The 21,711-nt window shown below is 40.3% G+C and overlaps 1 protein-coding gene and 1 non-coding gene across 3 annotated transcripts in view; both read right to left on the bottom strand.

The window, feature by feature from the left end:
- Positions 1 to 2,029: 2,029 nt before the first annotated feature.
- The window catches only part of ANKUB1 (ankyrin repeat and ubiquitin domain containing 1), a 30,752-nt gene continuing 11,070 nt past the window's right edge, over positions 2,030 to 21,711 (bottom strand). The window contains exons 3-6 of one of the 2 annotated variants that reach the window (XM_033212342.1): positions 20,354 to 20,570; positions 10,420 to 10,534; positions 8,084 to 9,022; positions 2,030 to 2,536 (exon numbers count right to left, since the gene is read on the bottom strand). In XM_033212342.1, coding sequence (XP_033068233.1) covers positions 2,407 to 2,536; positions 8,084 to 9,022; positions 10,420 to 10,534; positions 20,354 to 20,570 — 1,401 coding nt within the window. In that variant the 3' untranslated portion in view covers positions 2,030 to 2,406. The remainder of the gene's footprint in view (positions 2,537 to 8,083; positions 9,023 to 10,419; positions 10,535 to 20,353; positions 20,571 to 21,711) is intronic. The other variant, XM_033212343.1, reaches the window with a different exon arrangement.
- On the bottom strand, positions 19,118 to 19,220 carry LOC117084636. The gene has a single exon (XR_004437557.1). It is a non-coding gene; the product is annotated as a U6 spliceosomal RNA (small nuclear RNA).

Here is a 21,711-nt window from a genome sequence, read left to right as displayed (position 1 = left end):
CAAAGTGCTGGGATTACAGGCTTGAGCCACCGCGCCCGGCCTGTCAATTGATTTTCAACAGAGATGCTAAGGTAATTCAGTGGGGCAAAGGAAAGTCTTTTCAAAAATTAATCCTGACCCTTACCACATATCACTCACGCAAATAATTTGAGATAGATTATAAACCTAACATAAAGCCTAAAAATTATTGAACTTCTAGAAGAAAATATAAGAGAAAATCTTCATTACTTTTGAGTAGGCAGAGTTCTTTTTTTTGAGATGGAGTCTCACTCTGTCACCCATGCTGGAGTGTAGGGGCACGATCTTGGGTCACGGCAACCTCTGCCTCCCAGGTTTAAGCGGTTCTCCTGCCTCAGCCTCCTGAGAAGCTGGGATTACAGACATGCATCACTGTACCCAGCTAACCTGGCTAATTTTTGTATTTTTAGTAGAGACAGGTTTTCATCATGTTGGCCAGGCTGGTATTAAACTCCTGACCTCAAGTGATCCACTCACCTCAGCCTTCCAAATTGCTGAGATTGCAGGCGTAAGTCACTGCATCAGGCCAAGTTCTTATAGTGGAAATAAAAAGCATGAATCATAAAAGAAAAAAATGATAACTTCTACTTCATCAAAGTTAAAAACATTTTTGTTTATCAAAAAACATTATTAATAAAATGAAAAGGTGATCCCACAAACTGGGAAAAATATGCACTATATATCTGTATCTATCTATCTATATATATATGATGAAGAACTTCTGTCATAAATACAAATACTCCAATAAACCAATAATTAAAAGCTAACCCAATTTTTTAAATAGACAGAAATTTGCATTGCTGCTTCACAAAAAATACACAAATGGCCAATAAGCACATGAAAAGGCATCCAGCATCATAGTCATCAGGAAAATGCAAATTAAACCACAATGATAGGCCATTTCAACCCCCCTAGAATGACTAAAGGTAAAAATCACTGATGACACCAAGTGTGTGAAGCCACCAGAACTCTCGTACATTGCTAGTCAAAGTGTTAAAAATCATAAAACCACTTTGGAGAACTCTTAGGTAGTTTCTCATAATGTTAAATGTACATTCACCCTGTTATCCAACAATTCTACTCCTAGATACTTACCCAAAAGAAATGAAAGCATATGTCCAGAAAAATACTTTTTACAATAATGTTCATAGTGCTTTTTTCATAATATGTCAAAACTGGAGGCAACCCAAACATCTATACTGTCCATACACCATGCATTATGGTGCATCCATATAATCGAACACTATTTAGTAATAAAAAGGAATGTATGGCTGGGCATGGTGGCTCATGCCTGTAATGCCAGCATGTTGGGAGGCAAGGGAGGTGGATCAGTTGAGGTTAGGAGTTCGAGACCAGCCTGGCCAACATGGTGAAACTCCGTCTGTACTAAAAATATGAAAATTAGCTGGGCATGGTGACACACACTTGTAATCCCAGCTACTCAGTAGGCTGAGGCCAGAGAATTGCTTAAATCTGGGAGGCGGAGGTTACAGTGAGCCAAGATCGTGCCACTGCACTCCAGCCTGGACAACAGAGTAAAACTCTGTCTCAAAAAAAAAAAAAAAAGAAAAAGAAAAAAAAAAAGGAATGTGCTACTTATACATGCAGTAATGTAAATGAATCTTAAAACATTAAGTTGAGCAAAATAACCCAGACACAAAAGTGAACAACTACATGATACCGATGATTTGAAAATCTCATCTATGGAGATAGAAATCAAAATAGCAGTTACCTAAAGAAGTTGGGATTGACTTAGGAGCTTGAAGGAACTTCCTGGGGTAGCAAAAATGTTCTGTTTTGACTGGGATATTTTTCAAACCCATTGAATCTTAAAGTTAAGATTCATGCAATTCACTGCATGTAAATTTTAACTCAATTTTAAAAAATTAATTGGAAGCAATGTTTTAGCAGAATTCAAAAGATGTCTGAGATCAGCATTAGACCTGGATGGTATTTGTTAACTTTCTTAAGAATTTTCCTTATATAGAATTTAAAAATTTTATTTATTTAAAAATATGTTCTACATTAATATGACTTAAAAAACCAAAACACTTAAAAAAAGAAAAAAAAGAAAAACAAAAAAAGAAAATGTAAAAATTCTCACTTCCTTGTTTTCCACTGTCTCAGCTTCCCTATTTTGTGGATAACTACTATTCTCAGTTTCTTCTGAATTCTTCCTCATATTCTTTATACAACAATAGCACTAAATTTTCAGTTAGCATGATGAAGTCCAAGAAAACATGGTGTTAAATATCCTATTAAAAGTTATGTGACATTATAACTGTTACTAGAGATGGCAACATTAGAACTGTTATTATAAATGTTAACATTAGAACTGGACATTCTGTTTGATCAGGTCTTTGTCCAAACCGAGGTTGTCATGATTTTTCAAAGCACAATTTCTAGAGAGTTTTCATATGCTGTCAGACCTCCTCGGGTGGTCAAGTTAGAAATGCTCTTTTTGGCCAGGACTCTTGCTATTTGTAACTGCTGAAGCCATCGTTTCTCTTTAAAGGCACTGCAAGAAAACAAGATATCATTTATGAGAAGAAGGTCTGATCTTATCTGCATACATAGCTGAAAAAGGATGGAAATCTTCAGGTTGATTTTGTAGCTAGGGCTAGTTTGTCTTGTCACGTAGGTAGATGTGAAATAGAAACAGTAATCTTTCTAAAACAAGTTCCCTGTGATGCAGTGGAAATTATATTTTCCCAAGGCAATGCTAAAAACTTAGAATCCACAACTAGAAACAGAAACAGAAAACCACTCAGTATCATGTAGAATTCTCTGAGTTGAAACTTTTTCTCTCTCCTCTCTAGATATTCCTATATATCACATATTCCCTGACCTCTTCTCCTTTCTCCACTTTCTACCCCTACAAACACACATGAGGATTTTTTAATTGAAAAGATATTAGGTATTTTGATAGCCTTTAACTAAAATGCAAAGGAACTTAATGTTTTATGATGGTTATTCTCTGGCTATATACTAATAAAGACTTGCAAATTTGAATACGATTACTCTTACTTGGTAGGATGCAAATGTGATTTAATACAGAGGTGTTTTACATCCCCTTAAATGTTGGGGTCCTCCAAGATTCTATCCTTGGTTCTCTCTTTCTACACCCTCCTCCTAGGAGTCCTCATTTACTCACTATTTCAATTCTTTTATCCATGACTCCTAAAGCTTGACCTTTCTTGAAAGTTGCATATCTCCAATTACCAAATAAAAATATTTATCCCATAGACACTTCTAATTTAACATATCTTTTATCTTCTTCCTAAACTTGTCCCACTTCTGTTTCCTTGTTCTAACACTTCGATTTTGCTATCCTCACTCTCTCCAAAGCTAGAAACAAAACTAAATTCCTTCTTTCTCTATTTCCACACCCAGTCAGTGACCAAATTTTGTAGATTATTCCCCAGAAATATGTCTTGTATTTGGCCTTTTCTCTTTTCCCTAACTACTGTTGTTCTAGTCCAGGTCTTTATTTTCTCTTATTTCTCTTATTGCAGTTTCCTAACTTTACTATAGTCTTTCCACATCTTTCCAATGAGTCTTCCATACATCTCTATCAGATTTGTCTTCAAAAACAAACAAAAACTGATTATGTGACTTACTTCACGAAAAAGAACTTCCGTGAGCTTCCCACCTACCTCCTACTCTATGGAAGGGGAAAGAAGAAGCAAACTCTTCACTTGGTCACACAGATGCTTCTTAGTGTAGAAGCAGTCTACTTTGCCAGTCGTATCTCCAGATAGTTTTTCCTTATTGCCTACAATGCCTTTTGCAAATCCTACTTTCCTGAAAACTAAATTTCTTGCTTGCTCTTTCACAAAACAGTGCCTTTGACCATGTTACTAGCTCTGCCTGGATCCTTTACCTCACCTCTGCCCATGTTGTCTGGCAAAGTCTGGTATTTTTAAAAGTCTTTCACTCAATCTATTAGGAGTAACCCTGTATAAAATACCATAGTGTTTCCAACATTTAAACCAGGTCCATGTCTGCCTGATTCAACTTCTTTGTTCTAGATTAACTTCTTGTTTTACCTCAATGGTTGTGTCTTTCTGTGCCCTCTAAACAGGGTTAACCCATCCATGTTGCCCATAAAAATAGGTATTAAGTCTTAAGGAAATCACTCAGGCACTTTCAGCCTTTCCCCATATCCCACCAGAGTTAATCTGAAGTCCTCTCCCTGTTCTGATGCATATCCTTGTTCTTCCTAGGCTCAGGCCTATCCTGATTCTCTCCCTGGCATTTGAAACCTGACTTTTCTGCATTGATTCAAAAACTGTTTAACTTAAGAAAAAGATGCATATTGAGCACTTACTCTATGGCAAGCACTATTCTATGTGCTGGAGATACAAAAGGTGATTAAAACATATAACACATGCCTTTTAAAATAAAGAATAAAAACAAAGAGCTATACTTGTATCCAGAGTACAAGAGCCCATCAAAGCTCATAGCATTTGAGATTATCATCTATTCTCAGTCCACTCAAACTCTCAGCTTTCTGGACCAATCCCCTACATTTGAATCTTTACTTAACTGGACTCCCAGGTCACATAAACCTCTATGAAATTGGACAATAAGCAATAAGGAAGGCTATTTTTCTAAATACACCTTACAGGTATTCTTTGACCTGTGTAAAGCCTACACTGACTTCTAGGCTGAGGAATGAGACTCTATGTGACCTTCTGGCCTCAGTGACTGTCTACACCAGTCACATTCACTCACCAACCCAAACCCACATTAGCACTTGATCTGTGCTAACTGCATCAATGCCATCTTGGGGTCAACCCCGAGAAGTTTAGTTTTATGAATCTAAAGGTAGGAATTCCTGAATGACATGGGGTCCAGCAAGTACTTTCACATGATGCCAGATGACTTGTCTGGTTCGGGAGACTCCCCTTTCTGTAAAACAGGAACATCTGATGGTCACTTTACCCACCTGATCCCTGGGTCAGCATCATGAACGTTAGGTTCTTCCCCATTTCTTGGCTATGACACTAGCTTGGTGATGGTGCATGTAGCCATCAAGATAGTGTCCGTCCATTCCTCATGTTTGCGTCTTTGTGGTACAAGAGCTGCTCTGGTCATTTAGAGGAGTGCTCAGACCACCTGACTGCCTGCCTTGACTGTCTACTTCAGGCAGATGTAAGTGCTTTTGTGACTTCTATGAGGAACTTGAACTCGATCAAGAAGACTGCAGTGGCATGAGATTATAGATCTCTCCTTCCTTTCCACAGCCCACCAACAGAGGAAGGTGGAACAGATCCTGGGAGAGATTCAGTGGAAAGGGGGCAGAAATGGATGGGAAGTGGAAGGTGTGAATACAGGAAAGAGAAAAATATTGGGAAATGAGAAATGGAAAGAGGGTTTGCTAGGGGTAACATTGCCAGAGTAAGCGTGCAGTCAGACTGACCACCACTCTCCCTGTGCGTCTCCCTTCTGCACTAATCCCTTCCTCCTTTCCTTCCTTTCCTTTCCTCCCTCCTTCCCTCCCCTTTCCTCCCTCCCTCCCTCCCTTCCTTCCTTCTTTCTTCTTCCCTCTCTTTCCTTCCTTCCTTCCTTCCTTCCTTCCTTCTTTCTTCTTTCTTTCTTTCTTTTTCTTTCTTTCTTTCTTTCTTTCTTTCTTTCTTTCTTTCTTTTTCTTTCTTTCTTTCTTTCTTTCTCTTTCTCTCTCTCTTTCCTTCTTTCCTCTCTCTCTTTCCTTCACAGAATAACCCTTTCTTTAACAAAATGTTTTCTCTAGCAATTTCTTTCTTGACCTTGAAATTGCCACTCCTTAATAACTCCAATCCTTATGCAATATAGCTACCAAAAAAAAAAAAAAAAAAAAAGGCACACTGGTAGTCTCTTTTAAAAAGTGTTTAGAAATGTTTACTAAAGCTAAACATAAATTTATCCTATGACCCAGCAATTCTGTTCCTTGGTATAGAATCAAGAGAAGTGAATGCAAATATCCACCAAACCTCATATGCAAGAATAATTGTGCATTTTTATTCAAAGTAGCCCCTAAATTAGAAACAATTTAAATGCCTATAATAGGAAAATAGATAAATAAATTAGGATATGGAATACTGTATACAAATGGAATACTACATAGAAATAAGAACAATCAATACATGCAAAAATATTGATGAATCTTACAGGCAATGTGTTGAACAAAAAAAGCAAAATATAAAAGGTATATGCCATATGTGCCCCTTATATGAAGTTCAAGAACAGGCTAAAGTAATATTTGGTGATAGAGATGAGAATAATAGTTACATCTGGGAAGGATCATGACTGGCAAGGGGCATGAAGGAAATTTTTGGGGGCGCTGGAAGTAGTTTGCATCTGATCTGAGTAGTGCTTAAATGGATATATGAAAACATAAAAATTCAACAAGCCATATATGTGAGATTAGTGGTCCTTATGGATTTTACTATATGTTTCATAACTCAATTCCTCCCCAAGAAAGCACTCTACACAAGACACCATCAGCTTTTCTCATAGAAACGGCACCCCCTCCACACACAGAGCTTAAAAACACATGCTTTTTCATGCACATTTCCATTCTGCTGGGCACAGCACTGGGCTATAGTAAACACGTACTGATAAACTCATTTTTAGCATGTATCTGTTGATAAAACAAATCAATATTTCCTTTCTTGTTTATAGCCTTATTTTAAGATGGACTATGCAGTTTTTTCAATTAATAATTTTTCTAGTATATTTCTAGAATTTTTGGTGATACATTCTAGTCATTCTAGTCAGAGATATCTCACAAATTACAAAGATTGAGGCTACTAAGCTATTAAGTGTCTTCTTCTATTGTCAACCTCACTGTGTTGGATATTGAATTTTGCATTTTACAGCCCAAATTACTCTCACCACAAGGTGGCAACAACTTAATTGAAATAAAGTTGAGCTGAGTTAAAGACCAGTACAGAAAAGCAAGTAAAACAATCTAGCCTTCTAGCCTTGTTTTTTCTTTCCTTCTCATTATGTTGAGTAAGGGGAAAAGTCACTCATAAATCTATATTTCTAACTGTAATATTTGCATCAAATAATACCTCATAAGTAATGGATGGGATCTAAACTCTAATCAGGGAGTTGTGTACCTGAAACGTCTAATTCTGATACACTTTCTTATCTCTTTAGATGTGCTACGGATTACCTTTTAACTCACTGTAAATATTAATGTCAGTTCTAGCACCCTATCCAATACAGATCTCACCCCACCTGTGCATCTTGCCTAGTAAGTCAATTCAAGTCTTTAATCATTCAATTTGTCATTAATGTGTTCCTTTCTTTCCTCCCATTTTTGTTACCATCTAGTTTTCTATGACACTTTTGATGTCTCCCTCCCATATTTCAGTTTTCTCTCGTTCCCCTCTAATTACAATTAATTTTTTATTAGCTTTAGAAGAAGAAGAGGAAGAGAAAGAAGTTGAAGAGGAGGAAAAAGAAGAAGCATTAGCAGGCTAGGCACAATGTTTCATGCCTGTAATCCCAGCGCTTTGGGAGGCCAAGGTGGGAGGATCGCTTGAGCCCAGGAGTTTGAGACCAACCTGGGCAACATGGTGAGTCCCCGTCTCCACAGGAAAAAAAAAATCAACCAGATATAGTGGCATGTGCCTGTAGTCCCAGCTACTTGGAAGGCTGAGGTGGCAGAATTGCTTGAGCCTAGGAATTCAAGCATGCAGTGAGCTGTGATAGCACCACTGCACTCCAGCCTGGGCAACAGAGCGAGACCTTGTCTCAAACAAAAAGGAAAAATAAAAGCAGCAGCAGCAGCAGTAAGGGACCTTGAGAATTGATACAATGCTTTCTACTGTATTTCTTTCCCTCCTGAAAGTTTGAGGAGTAAAGTACTGCACAGATTGGATTGGCCAATAATATTAGTTCATTTTGTCCTAGTCATGAAGCTAAGATGAGGTCCTTGAAGCTGGGTATTGATGCATTGGAACAACTTGTATTACTTTCAGTGGCATAGTAGGGCATTATGGACCATTCCTTATCCTGGACCTGCCTTATAAAAGGTTTGCCCTTTGTATGTTTAAGGGGAGAATGTTACCTTGCCACAGCTAAGCAGTAGATTGCATTCTCCCTTGGAGTCTTCCCACTGTGCTCTGAGAAAGATGAGAAGGAGGACTTCAGTAAAAAGTCAGCACTGGGTGTTGCATAGAAAAACGATGGATGTGAATATCCCACTCTTGAAACTGGAGGGAGGGGGACTTGGGGAAGATATGTGTTTTTTATGAGCTTTTCTTTTTTCCTAGCTGTGGCAGTAATTTTTTTCTGATTTTGTTGTTGATGTTTTTGTAATTCAGAGAATGTACTTGCATTCACCAGTGGATGAAATTTGAGGGCTTGTTCTCTTGTGTCCAGCTGTGAAATTGCCAAAGGACTCACAGGTTTGCTACTTGCAGTTTGTTTGCTGAGAGATGGTAGCTTGAGCAAGATGCTTTGTGAGTCACTGTTCCCAGCCTTATGCCAGCTCTTGGAGGTCATTTTTGGTTTGGTAAAACCATCCACCATCACAGTGTCTCCAACTTTTGCCCCAAAGACCCTTGCTCCACAAAACTGGCTTTTATGAAGACTGTGACTCTGAGCTCTGAGAATCCATTGTTTTATTTTAATATAAATCCTCATTGGGACTGAAATTTTCGGAAAAGAAACTGTGGACCACATTTTACTGAGCAAATATAATACACAGTCTTTATGCTTGTGTTTGAACACAATGGTCAGGGGAGTTTGTCCTGCTGCATTTTTGCATTCCAGGCACAGCACGCTGCAGTTGACAAAGGCCTTCAGAATCAACAGTTGGCCTGCTTCTGCGGCTACATGAATGGGGCATTTAGAGACATCTGCATGAAGGGCTTCTTGGCACCATGCTCGATAGGGGTGAACACCGACTGCCTCGTGGGGCCGCGCACCCTGCTTCAGGGCCCATTCAGTGAGTTCAATGTACCCACAAAAAGCAGCAATGTACAGGGCTACCCTTTTCTGATACCTAAATGAGTGAAACAAGTGGGGAGGGGTGTTTAGAAAATCAGCAAACAAACAAGTGTAGTTACACTAAATGCTCATGAAATATTCTAGCTGAATGTTTATTTCTTCTTAACTTTTACCTTAAAATGTTTTTGGAAAAGGCATATGGTGATATACAGGTTAAACTGCACAGATCCTGCTTATGCACATTATCCTATTATGCACATGTAAATAGTTTCCTTGAAGTGGTCGTCTTTTTTTATAAACATTAAATCCTCAGGAAAAATATCAAGCATAGGGAAATACAAGGAGCTTTTAAGTCTGACCACTTACAAGATATAGATGCCCTTTGACTTATGATAGGGTTATGTCCTGATAAAAACCATCATATGTTGAAAGTATCATAAGTCTAAAATGCATTTAATACACCTAATCTACTGAACATCAAATCTTAGTCTACCCCACCTTAATTAGCATACAGTTGGGCAAAATCATCTAACACAAAGCCTATTTTATAATAAACTGTTGACTATTACCTGTAATTTATTTAATGCTGTACTGAAAATGAAAAAGAATGGTTGTATGGGCACTGGAAGTTTAGTTTCTACTGAATTAACACCACTTTCACACCATTGTAAGTTGAACAATCTAAGTTGAACCATCGTAAGTTGTGGACTGTCCGTATGTGTTCTGATAGCCTTGAAAAATATTGCTGAAAGTCTCATATCTAAACCAAATCAAAGTCACCGATTTAATCACAGTTGACCTTTGAACAATATGAGTTTGAACTGTGGAGGTTCAGTTTGGGGATTTTCTTCCACCTCTGCCACACCTGAGACAGCAAGACAAACCCTTCTCCTCTTTCTCCCCTCCAGCCTTATTCAACCTGAAGATTGAAGACCTTTATAATGATCCACATCCACTTAATGACTAGGAAATATATTTTCTTTTCCTTATGATTTTCTTAATATTTTCTTTTCTGTAGCTTACTTTATTGTAAGAATATTGTATATAATACATATACACAACATGTGTTAATTGACTATGTTATCAGTAAGACTTCTGGTCAATTGTAGGCTATTAGTAGCGAAGTTTTGGGGAAGTCGAAAGTTATATGGGAATTTTCAACTGTGTGGGGAGTTGGCATCCATAACCCCTGCATTGTTCAAAGGTTAACTATAGTTAGTATTTCCTGAGGAAAGTCTATCTAAATCGCAAGACTGTCAGTCCTGATGGCATCCCTGCTGTTTTGTTCCAGCAAATATGTAATAGTAATATTTGGTTGAGATATGCTAAGTGGAACTGGCATAGAGCAGCACCCCAGCTGTAGAGTGAGTGAACTGCAGGCTTAAGGTCTGATGGAAGTTTAGTAAAAAATTACAGCACTTGCTAAGTTAATTTAACATTAATTTCTCATACTTGAGTACTGGTCCTTCTTTTGATAAGTAGCGTTGGACTTTAAGTTTTTGTCCAAGGAGACAACCCATCAGAAATTCCTTCCATCCATCCCAGACATCCAGGCGAAGTGTTGTGCCTGTGGATCAAGAGAGATGGTTTATGGTTCCAGTCTAGCAGTGTGGTTTGGGAATCCATAAAACTTCTAATGATAGCTTTCCCCAAACAGAGGCATAAGCTAGATGTAAAATGAAAAATGACCTTGAAACAAGGAGACAGGGGTGCTATTTTTAGCATAGGCCATTATTGGGACTTGGAAAAGCTGTTTAGTATCTGTGCATGACCATTTTCTCATCTGCTCAATGATTGCATATAGCGCTGAAATATTTTTTTGCAGCTATCTTAAAACAGCCTTGTGGAGATTGATTGAATGCTGCTGTATACATTAGCAAGTAAACCAAAGTTGTTATATTGGAAGAGGAAACTAAGGAATCTGTGGCAGGACAAATGGTCTTCTGGGGCCTTTAGCTTATGAAGGCTCCAGGCTGTGAGGGAGTTGAATGATGCTCACCAGCTAATTTGCTTGTTCTATCCTTTATGAAACTTGAGCTATTCTCTGTTACAAACATAAAAGTAATTCACTGCTGCTGGAGAACTTATCACTGGCTCCTCCGAAGTCTACCCTTCCTGTGATACCACATTCCCTTTATCCTTCAGGCTGGTGTTTTCCAGGGATCTTTCCTCGGGCTTCTGCTCTTCTCAATTTACACACGTTTCCCTGGGGATTAAACCCAGCCTTCTCCCTGTGTGGTCCAACCTAGCTCTCTCTGCCTCATTCATTTATTATGGCCACCTTGACCTTTCACCTGTCCTCACACCAAGTCTACTCCCATCTCAGGACCTAATGACTTACAATTTTTTGCTTGAAAGGATCTTCATCTAGATTTTCACAGGACTGTGTCCTTTTTATTCATCTTTCACTTCAACCATAGCTAAAGCAAGATCTGCCATCACTACCTCCTCACCTTCATTACTTTGTATCTCATGACTTTAACTTCTTTATTGCCTCTGTCATCAGTACTTGGAATCATTTTATTTGCTTGGAGATTTTTTTTTTTTTTTTCATGCTCCCATTAAGAAGAAAATTCCTTCAGGACTTGCCATATAGCCTGGCACCTGGTAGGTGCTCCCTAAATACTTGATGTCTGATTAATTGTCAATCTTAGTGGCGATGATGGCTTCATTGACCACCCAAGTGCCACTCATTCCCAAGTCCCAATCTCCAGCCCAGCCTCTGCTCTAGCTCCAGACTCCCTCTGCTGGCGATATTACCAATGGAGGGATTGCACTACAACCCCGTCATTCCAGAGTACCACTCATTATCTTTCACCCAATCTGCTTTTTCTCCTACATTTTTTTTTTTTTTTTTTTGCTCAGTGAGTGGTACATCTATTTTGCTACCTAAGCCATATATTAGAGAGTTTTTCTTCATCCTTCCTTTTTTTTTGAGACGGAGTCTTGCTTTGTCGCCCAAGTGATTCTCCTGCCTCAGCCTCTCAAGTAGCTAGGATTACAGGCCACCATGCCCAGCTAATTTTTTTTGTATGTTTAGTAGACAAGGAGTTTCACCATGTTGGTCAGGCTTGTCTTGAACTCTTAACCTCAAATGATCCATCTGCCTTGGCCTCCCACAGTGCTGGGATTACAGGTGTGAGCCACCGCACCTAACATCCTTCCCATTTTTTTCATGTCCTACATCTGAACAGTTGCTTAGGCCTGACAAGTTTACCTGATCAATATTGAAGAACATCTCAACTCCTTGCCTCCATCTCAACCAGCGCTGCCCTATTTCAGACCTAGATAATCTTTCACCTAAATCTAGTTTGAGATGCTCCCCGCAGCCTCCGCTTCTTTATTCAGGCCTCCGCTCAATGTTGTCTTCTTTCCTGACCAGCTATCTAAATAGCCTCCCATCAGTTTACTGCATCATTTATTCCATTTTCCTGCCTTCTTTTACTTCGTAGCTCTTAATCTCTGCTTAAAATGAGAAATTTTTCTGTTTGCTTGATGGTATTTACCTCCTCCACTGAGATCCAAGCTTCAGGAGGGTAGGGACACTGCCACTGTGCCTGCTTTCCACAGTGCCTGCTTTCCACAGTGGTGCCTGGCTTGTGGTGGACGCTCAGTAAGTATTTGTTGAATGAAGTTCTGCTGGACTCCCAAACTTCTTCTGGCCATGCTCTGCCCTCCTAACCGGGCAGGCTGGCCTGCACTTCCCTGTGCACACCAGGCTGTTTCTGGTCTTGGTGGTTTCTGAACTGTGCTTATCTTTGTTGGCTGAGATTTCAGAACACCGGTAATCTTAGAATCACAGAGTGGTGAAGATAGATCTTAAAAGACCAACCCACTCGGCAGCCCCCTTTTATAGACTTGGAAGCTGAGGTTCAGAGATAGGTGACTTGCCTGAGGCTTCTCAGCCAGCAGGGAATTTTCAGAATTCCCTGGAATTTGTCTTTAGGATTCTTTCTAATGCCTAGAGAGTTTCCCCCTTTCAGTTGCCTTTCTGATTATTTCCTTTCTGCTTCCCCTCTCTTTTCCTTCTTGCTTCCTCTCTGCACACACACAACAAAGGATATCTCCCTGCCAGTCCCTCCCTTACTGGACATTCTATGTTATAACCTGCAATCTTGAAATGGGGCTCTTCCTCTGTTACTCCTTACTCTGGTTTGGATTTCTTGACCTTGGACTTGCTATTCTTTGTGAATTGATTCCTATTTACATACTTGTTTACTTATAGGCCTGACCTGCGTTAAACTACCCTTATCCCCCTCACCTGCCTCGATCCTCATCACTTGGGCCTCAGCTAGGAGAGTTTACTCTCCTTGCTGGAGAATTCTGGAATTATTCTGTAGACATAAAGTAGTGGTCCTACAGCTATTCTGTAGGAATACCTTGATAAACATTTTCCAAAATATGGACCATAGTTCCTACAATAGATTAATTTTCTCTAAAGCTTCTTGCTGTACTTAAACCTTCTCATAAAATGTTTAATTCTCATGGACTGGAAACGAAGGACTTTAAACACCGCTCCAAGTGCATTTGTTTTATCTCCTGCTGAAATGATCTATGTTTTTAGTTTATTGTGAAAATCACTCCCAAATGAGCAGTAGAAAGCTTTAGCCTGGCCCCGTACCCCAGCCTCCTTAGTCCTCCACCGCTGAGGCTACACAGTCTTCATCTGAAGGACCAGCCAGCCCCAGGTCCACAGAACAATTCCTGTAGGAGGGAATTTATTAAGATTTCGACCAGGGGCCCAGTGCAGTGGCTCACACCTGTATTCCCAGCACTTTGGGTGGGAGGATTGCTTGAGGCCAGGAGTTTACCAGCCTGAGCAACACAGCGAGACCCCATCTCTACAAAAACTAAAATAAAAAGATGTAGGCCAGTAACTCAGAGGGTTGGTAGGAAGTCAGTGTTCCTGTTCATCCTGGTCAGATATTCTTGTCACTTCTGTTCCTCCTGAGCAAGTCCCCACTTTGTGCCCTATGTCGTGAATCCCAATATTCTACCCCACCTTTTGGGTTTTAAGACTAAGGTTCCATTTCTGAATTTCTTACTCTAAACCTAATCTCTGGGGTTAGATTTCTATCACATGTTATCAGAGCCTCTGATGTCAACATCACCTTATCTAGTTTCCTGCCTCTTGTGTCATTCATTCATTCATTCATTCACTACCTTGGTGCTATGGTTCACTCACCAGGTCCCTGCTGGATCTCCCTGAGAGGGTCACCCTCTGCCTTCCTTGGCCTTACCAACTGACAGCTGCAGACTGACTTGCCTTTTCCAGGACTTCCACCAGAAGGACTTATTTGAGGCTAACCTTCCACTGCTAGATGTCTATAGATGGGATTTTCCTGGCTTACCTGTTCTCCAGATTGTTGCCTACCCTCAGAGTCTCAGCTCTCTCTAGCCCTCCTGCCTACTGCTAAATGAGACCTGATTCTGAAACTACAGAGGAGACTGTACGATTTGAATCTCCTTAACATTGATGGGGCACCTCCATCAGGCCCTGTATTTTGTTTCATTTTAATTCCCTGTCTAGTAGCAAATATTACAGGTGTTATAACCATAAATTCAGTTCCTTGCATTGAAACAGTCCTGATAATGCTCAACTTTTGAATATCCAGAGAATTTCTAAGCAAGTCAGCCAGCACTGTTTATTAGATTATCCTTTCACCCCTGTTGCTTTGTAATGCCCTCTTTGTCAGATATTAAATTCCTTCATAAGCTTAGGAATTCTGTTGGGAAATAGAAATTTACTTGAAAAATGCTATATTGCTCCAGAAAATACAACTAAAACCTATTACTGAAGAGAGAGGAAAACTAATAAGCTTTAGGGCCCCTTGCTGTCTTCTATAGAGCCTTCTAATGTTCTTGTCATAGTTTTGGATTTTTTAAAAGAGGACCCACAAAACTGTGTTAACTTTCAAAACCTGAATCTGTCCATTCTGTGCTTGCAAACTTATCTACTATGCCCAGGTCACACAGGACAGCAGATGGCAGCAACAGTGCCTATTTAGGCAATCATCCTCAACCTCTCCACATGTGGCCCCTGACTCCCAAGTTTCTGGATTCTTCATTCATACCCCAGGAGTCAATGTATGCCTGTCTGATTTGGACCTTTTCTTCCTGAATTTGGAAATTGTTTCTCTGGTTTGAGCTTCCTCTGATGGAAGAAATAAAATAAAACATTGATTAGAACTTAAAGGTCATCAATAAAGGCATACTGGTTTGGCAGTATAAATTGTTAGAAAGAACCCGATCCTGGGTGTATGATTATCATTTGTTAGCAGTGTGACCTTGATCAGATCACTTAACTTCTCTGAACTTCAGTTTTCTCATCAATAAAAGGAATTAAAATGGCACCATAGGTCTCCATGAGCCTAAAGGTTGGTAAAAAGACCCTGGAGCCAGCTCAGATTTCAGGATCTGAGCTGACACAACCCTGCTCCTGGAATGGTTTCTCAGGTGCCATGTGCGCAGGCAGCCATGAATACATTCTACGAGGTGTTTATGGTGAAGAGTACCAATTGGTATCATCTGTAAAGAAAAGGCATTAATTCATTCACTCATTTGTTTAGGTACTCCTTGTTTCAGAAAGAATGAATGACAGTTTATGAATATATGTGAAGTAAAAACAGAATAACAAGCAGATAAGCATGTAGATCAGCAAGGGGAAAGCAAAAGCCAGGGCAGAGATTTCAGAGCTAGAGGCCGGGCTAAAATGAACACCTGATACCATATAGGTTGATGTAAGACTAGGTGTGTGTGTGCGTGTGTATGTCTGCATGTATATGTATGTATTGGACCTATGTGATGTGCCACTAAGCTTCAAGTCACAAAATCACACAAATTAAGATATATTTATCATGATAGATTTATGATAAGTTAGTCATTAGATGTTCTACCACCAGAATTCCCTTATCCCATCATTACTTATCTTCTTCTTAATCCCTGAAATCTTTCTTTCTCCATCTCCTTTATTAAAGCTGCTCTCTCTGAGTCCACCAAAGATCTTTAAAGCAAATCCAAAGCTTTTTTTTTTCTTTTTTAATCTCAGAATTGCTTTAGACCTTTACCAGCATCTTGAAAACAGTCTCATCATCTGTTGCATACAAAGTTCCAGTTCTCCTCCTGACTCTGACAGCTTTCCATGTCTCGTTTTCTGACTCTTCTGTGTGCTTGCCCTGACCTCAGCATGTCCTGAGTGCCACCCATTGGCCCTTAAGACGCTCCCCTCTATATTTACTCTCTGAGGAATGCACCCTTCACAGGGCTCAGCCTCCACCTACATGGGCAGGATTAGTATCTGCTAACCCAAACCATCAGTCAAGCACTAACTCCATGTTTGCAGTGAAGGGGAATTAGAAGACTTCAGTTGTACTTACAGCTTTGCCACTAACTGGCCAGCTGAGTAACATTTTTTTAAAAAGTACTCTCTGAGTTTCCTCATATCTAAAGCTTAAAACCCAGAACATAGCTCCTTTCCTCAATTTCCCCACCACTGTCCTAGTGTGAGAACTTTGATTCTTTCCTCTACCTAAATGTGATCTAGGTCCAGGCATGTTAGCTCACTCCTGTAATCCTAGCACTTTGGGAGGCCAAGGTGGGTGGATCACTTGAGGCCAGGAGTTTGAGACCAGCCTGGCCAACATAGTGAAACCCTGTCTGTATTAAAAATGCACACACACACACAAATTAGCCAGGCATAGTGGGATGCGCCTGTAGTCCCAGCTACTCGGGAGGCTGAGGTGAGAGAATCGCTGAAATCCAGGAGGCAGCGGTTGCAGTGAGCTGAGGTTGTGCCACTGCACTCTAGCCTGGGTGATGGAGTGAGACCCTGTCTCAAAAAAAAAGTGATCTAGCATGATGTTCTGTCCTGTTCTGCCTTCTATGTTTCTCAGATTTGTCTCTTCCACTGCTAATGGAATTAATTAATACTGGGATTATTGAACATACCAGTTATTGTATCACCCTGCCTGCAGGCTTTCCTCACTCCTTTCTATATTTCATATTGCTTGCTACCAGATCAAACCTCTCCTAGAACACTCCTGTTCTAGGCTGGTGCAATGGCTTATGCCTGTAATCCCAGCACTTTGGGAGTCCAAGGCAGGCGGATCACAAGGTCAGGAGATGGAGACCATCCCGGCCAACATGGTGAAACCTCGTCTCTACTAAAATACAAAAAATTAGCTGGGAGTGGTGGTACATGCCTATAGTCCCAGCTACTCAGGAGGCGGAAGCAGGGGAATCGCTTGAACCCGGGAGGTGGAGGTTGCAGTGAGCTGAAGTCATGCCACTGCACTTCAGCCTGGCAACAAGAGCATGACTGCGAGTCAAAAACAAACAACAACAACAACAAAACAAAAAACACTCCTGTTCCAGAAGGTGCAGGGCTCTGGCTGCAGCCACAGCAAGTGTGAGCTGTGTTCCCTCACCTTAAGATCCTCCTCCTTCTGCCCTCAGCTGTGTTTGCTAGTGCTCTCAGGAAGGCTCCTCCACTCTCCAGAACAGTCTCCTGCTTTCTGTCCGTCCCTGGAATGTCTTCCCTTCCTCCTCTCAGATGATCCATAGTTCCCACATCTTTGTGTGTTCCAGCCCCACTTTCTCCAGAATGCCTTCCCTACATGCCTTCAGCCTGCATTGAACTGACTTACTGGATTTTAACTGAGTGTGTATACATGTCTCATTTCTATCACTTTATTGTAAAAACACCCAGAGTGCAGAGGCAGCTTTGTAAATGTTTTTATGAGCAGTGATTAATTGAGCTACTTAAATCTTTGATTTTCAACCTGAACATGACTGCTTCTCCAAACCCTTCTGATTTTCCACTGCCTCTGGAAAAGGGGCCAAGGTTCAACTCCTGATAGCAACAGAGATGATTCATTGACTAGAAAGAGAGATCCTGGCCGGGCGCGGTGGCTCAAGCCTGTAATCCCAGCACTTTGGGAGGCCGAGACGGGCGGATCACGAGGTCAGGAGATCGAGACCATCCTGGCTAACATGGTGAAACCCCGTCTCTACTAAAAAATACAAAAAACTAGCCGGGCGACATGGCGGGCGCCTGTAGTCCCAGCTGCTTGGGAGGCTGAGGCAGGAGAATGGCGTAAACCCAGGAGGCGGAGCTTGCAGTGAGCTGAGACCCGGCCACTGCACTCCAGCCTGGGCGGCAGAGCGAGACTCCGTCTCAAAAAAAAAAAAAAAAAAAAAAAAAAGAAAGAGAGATCCTATACAAGAAGCTGATCAAGGACTCTTTTTGCTTTCTAGTTTTAAAAAAGGTGAGCTGGCTACTTAAGGAATACTAGTTATGCTTTAGGTAAAGGTATGAAGCATATGAAGCAGGCCAAAGAGCCCTTCGCCTTGAGGTCCTCTGATGCCCTGTGTTCTCATGATGGCCAAAGCAGCCTACTCAGGTCATGCTTAGACCCTTAACCTTATATCTGAACACCCTCATTTCCTAAAGTTCCTACTCCCAGAGGGTCATTTTAAGGAGTAGGTATGTTGTCCTTGACACACACTGAGCAAGTAATTTAATCATTCAGATGATTTACTTTTTTTCAAGTCTGTAAAAGTTGGGGTTGGGTCAATTCAAATTATCTTCCAGCTTAAAACATCACATTATAATCTGAGCAGTATAGGCCTGAAGACTAGTCATCCAGAGTTTATTCTAGTTTTGTTTCATCCTTTGGTACTTCATTAAATAACTAGATTATCAGTTGCTTGGGGACAAATGCCACTGTGTGCCCTTTCTTATGCAAGCCCCCATCATGTTCTAGGCAGGGTTCAGCTTCCAGCAAGCATGCAGAGCAGGTATGTGCATTATAGCAAAGTACTCTGAGGAGAAATTGTAGAACTTCACTTCCCTGATCAAAAACAGGGAAAAAAATTATGTTAAAGTTTTGAGAGCCTTAATTTAAAATAACAGGAAAGAATAATGCTAAGCAAATATAACAGTCAGGAGAAGTATCAATAAATGCAAATTTAGCAGTTATATAAAGCAAAACTGCTTAGCTAAGGATACCTACAAAGCCCTATGTATATGTTGGGAGAACCCAAATTTCACTGCAGTGTTATAACACAATGTCAACTAAGGATGTGCTGATTGTCAGCAAGGATTCATTTACTTCAAGTAATAATTTCTATAAGGTTCCAACCATTTTTTAAAAATGTGAAATGCTTCATGAACTTGTGTGTCATCATCAGGTAGGGGCCATGTTAATCATCTCTGTACTGTCCAATCATTTTTTAGTATTCTTAAAACAAATCTGACAGCTTTTTTCTTTGTCTTATTGATGTTTGGCTATAGTAGACATGACTTGGAAGTACAGATTTTTTTCTTGTTTCCTGAAACAGGGCCTCGCTATCACCCAGGCTGGAGTGCAATAGTGTGATCACAGCCCACTGCAGCCTTAACCTCCTCGTCCAAGTGATCCTCCTACCTCAGCCTCCCAAGCAGCTGAGACTACAGGTGTGCACCAACACATCGGCTATTTTTTTTTTTTTTCGTACAGATAAGCATCTCACTATGTTGCCTAGGCTGGTCTTGAAGTACTGAGCTCAAGTGATTCCTCCCTCCCTTGGCCTCCAAAAGTGCTAGCATTACAGGTATGAATCACTAGTCACTATGCCCAGCCAAGGTATAGTATTTAGAGAGAGGTTGTCATTTGTATCAGGGATAAATGCTATTCCACTAAGGCATACTTTCAGCCAGTATAGCATTGGCGTCACATTGTTAAAAAGATTATTTTAATATAACCAGTGACATTTTAAGATGAAAATGCCCAAAGCAGGGTTCAGAATAGCATGTATCATATGCTGCCTTGCATTAAAAAAGGGAAAAAGAATATGTACTTGAACTTGCATTTATACATGCCCGAAGTGTATTTTGAAAGAGAAAAAGATGAAGTGGTCTGAGTTTTGCTCTTCCACCTTGAGGCTATTAATGAATCTGCTTTGAGAACAAGACATGACAGGGCTATGAGACCCTCCTTATTTCTTAGTCTGTAGACCCAGACCCAAGAATGAAATGTTGATAATTCATATCCACACTGAACTTACAGAGGTTTCCATTTAGAAATAATGCCTCCATTTGTTCAGATTTGATTTGGAAATGGTTTTGATTGTAAATCTTCAAAACAATAATGGTTGCCCATGAAGAAGGAACTAAGTGCTTGTAGGACCAGGAGAGGGAGGGAAACTTACCACTACACATCCTTTTTCACTTCTGATATTTAAACCATGTAAATGTATTAACTGTTTTAAAGTGAATATGTAAATAAAGTTAACAGATTGTATATAAAAATCCTAGATTTCCATTTTCTCTTGAAAAGCTGCAAAATCTGGTATCAAAGGACCCTAGTGCCAAATGGTAGCTGATATCAAATATACTGGGCAGTACCAATATCAGTCTGGTAGTCCTTGAGGGTGTTGCAATCATACATCTCCAGGCCCCTTGGGGTTCGGAGACAGTAGACACTCACAGGGAGGCCACATCTCAGAGTTACCAGTGTTCTCAGATCAGACACTGTTTTATCAAGAAGGGAAGTGCTCTCCATTATTGGCATTGTGTCTTGAGTTACAGCATTGAACACGTATAGAGTAGGCTTGTCTTCTTCCTAAAGGGAGAGAAAAAGAGGGAACTTATTGTCTGGAGGTTGGGATGAGGGCCGGGCATTTCAGGGGGTAGCTTTGAGCACCTCTAGCTCCACGACATAGGTGTTAATGTGAAAGCAATAGTCACTTAAGTTCTCTGCCTTCTGGTCTGAGTCTAGCTCTTATGTCCTGAGATATTAACAGGTCCCCCTGTTTGAGTGAAGTGAAGAAGACTTGGCAAGACTTTGAGATCCTCTGACTTTTTACTCTACAGACCCAGATACATAAGAGTGTTGATAATTTATATCCATCCTGTGCTTATGGAGGTGTTAGTTTAGAAAACATTCCTCTGTTATGCAGCACTTTAATTTGGAATACTGTGGATTTGAAATCTTCAGTCAATTATTATTTTTATTTTTTTCCTGAGAGGTTATTCCTGGCAAGTGGAACTGAGTTGAGAGTGGGAAGGGAGTGTTTGCTTATCATTTTGTGCTTTTCATTGTCTATATGGTTTGACTGTTTTAAAAGCAACATATATTTACTTTTATTATTTACCTTTCTTTTCTTTCTTTCTTTCTTTCTTCTCTTTTCTTTTCTTTCTTCTCTTCTCTTTTCTTTTCTTTCTTTCTTTCTTTCTCTCCCTCTCCTCCCCTCCCCTCCCCTCCCCTCCCCTCCCCTCCCCTCCTCTCCCCTCCTCTCCTCTCCTCTCCTCTCCTCTCTCTCTCTTTCTTGTGTGTGTGTGTGTCACTATGTTGCCCAGCCTGGTCTCAAACTCCTGGGCTCAAGCGATCTTCCCACCTTGGCCTCCCATAGTGTTGGCATTATAGGTGTGAGCCATTGCACCTGGCCTACTTTTACTATTTACAAAGGGAAATACTAAATATAGGTTTAGAAAAGTTTCTTTTGTTTCTTTCATTTTGTAATCTAAGTAGGAAAGCAAGTAGAACTGAGATATCTGAAGTAGCGTTAAGATGTTAAGATGGAAAGTTTGAGGAAAATATGAATCCTTCTGTTAACAACAGGTTTAGATAAATCAAACCAAAACTCAAAATACAGCAAATAGGAAAAACGGGAAGCAGCTGGGGAAGAAAAGATTATTATCATTTCCACTTTTCTCATGAAAAATGAAACTGACTTTACTTCCTCTTTAGCAGATTCAGGACA

Source organism: Trachypithecus francoisi, unplaced genomic scaffold (assembly GCF_009764315.1).
Source record: "Trachypithecus francoisi isolate TF-2019V2 unplaced genomic scaffold, Tfra_2.0 Lachesis_group0, whole genome shotgun sequence".
Classification (NCBI taxonomy): domain Eukaryota; kingdom Metazoa; phylum Chordata; class Mammalia; order Primates; family Cercopithecidae; genus Trachypithecus; species Trachypithecus francoisi.
Note: the sequence above shows the minus strand (reverse complement) of the source record. Positions and strands in the feature narration are given on the sequence as shown.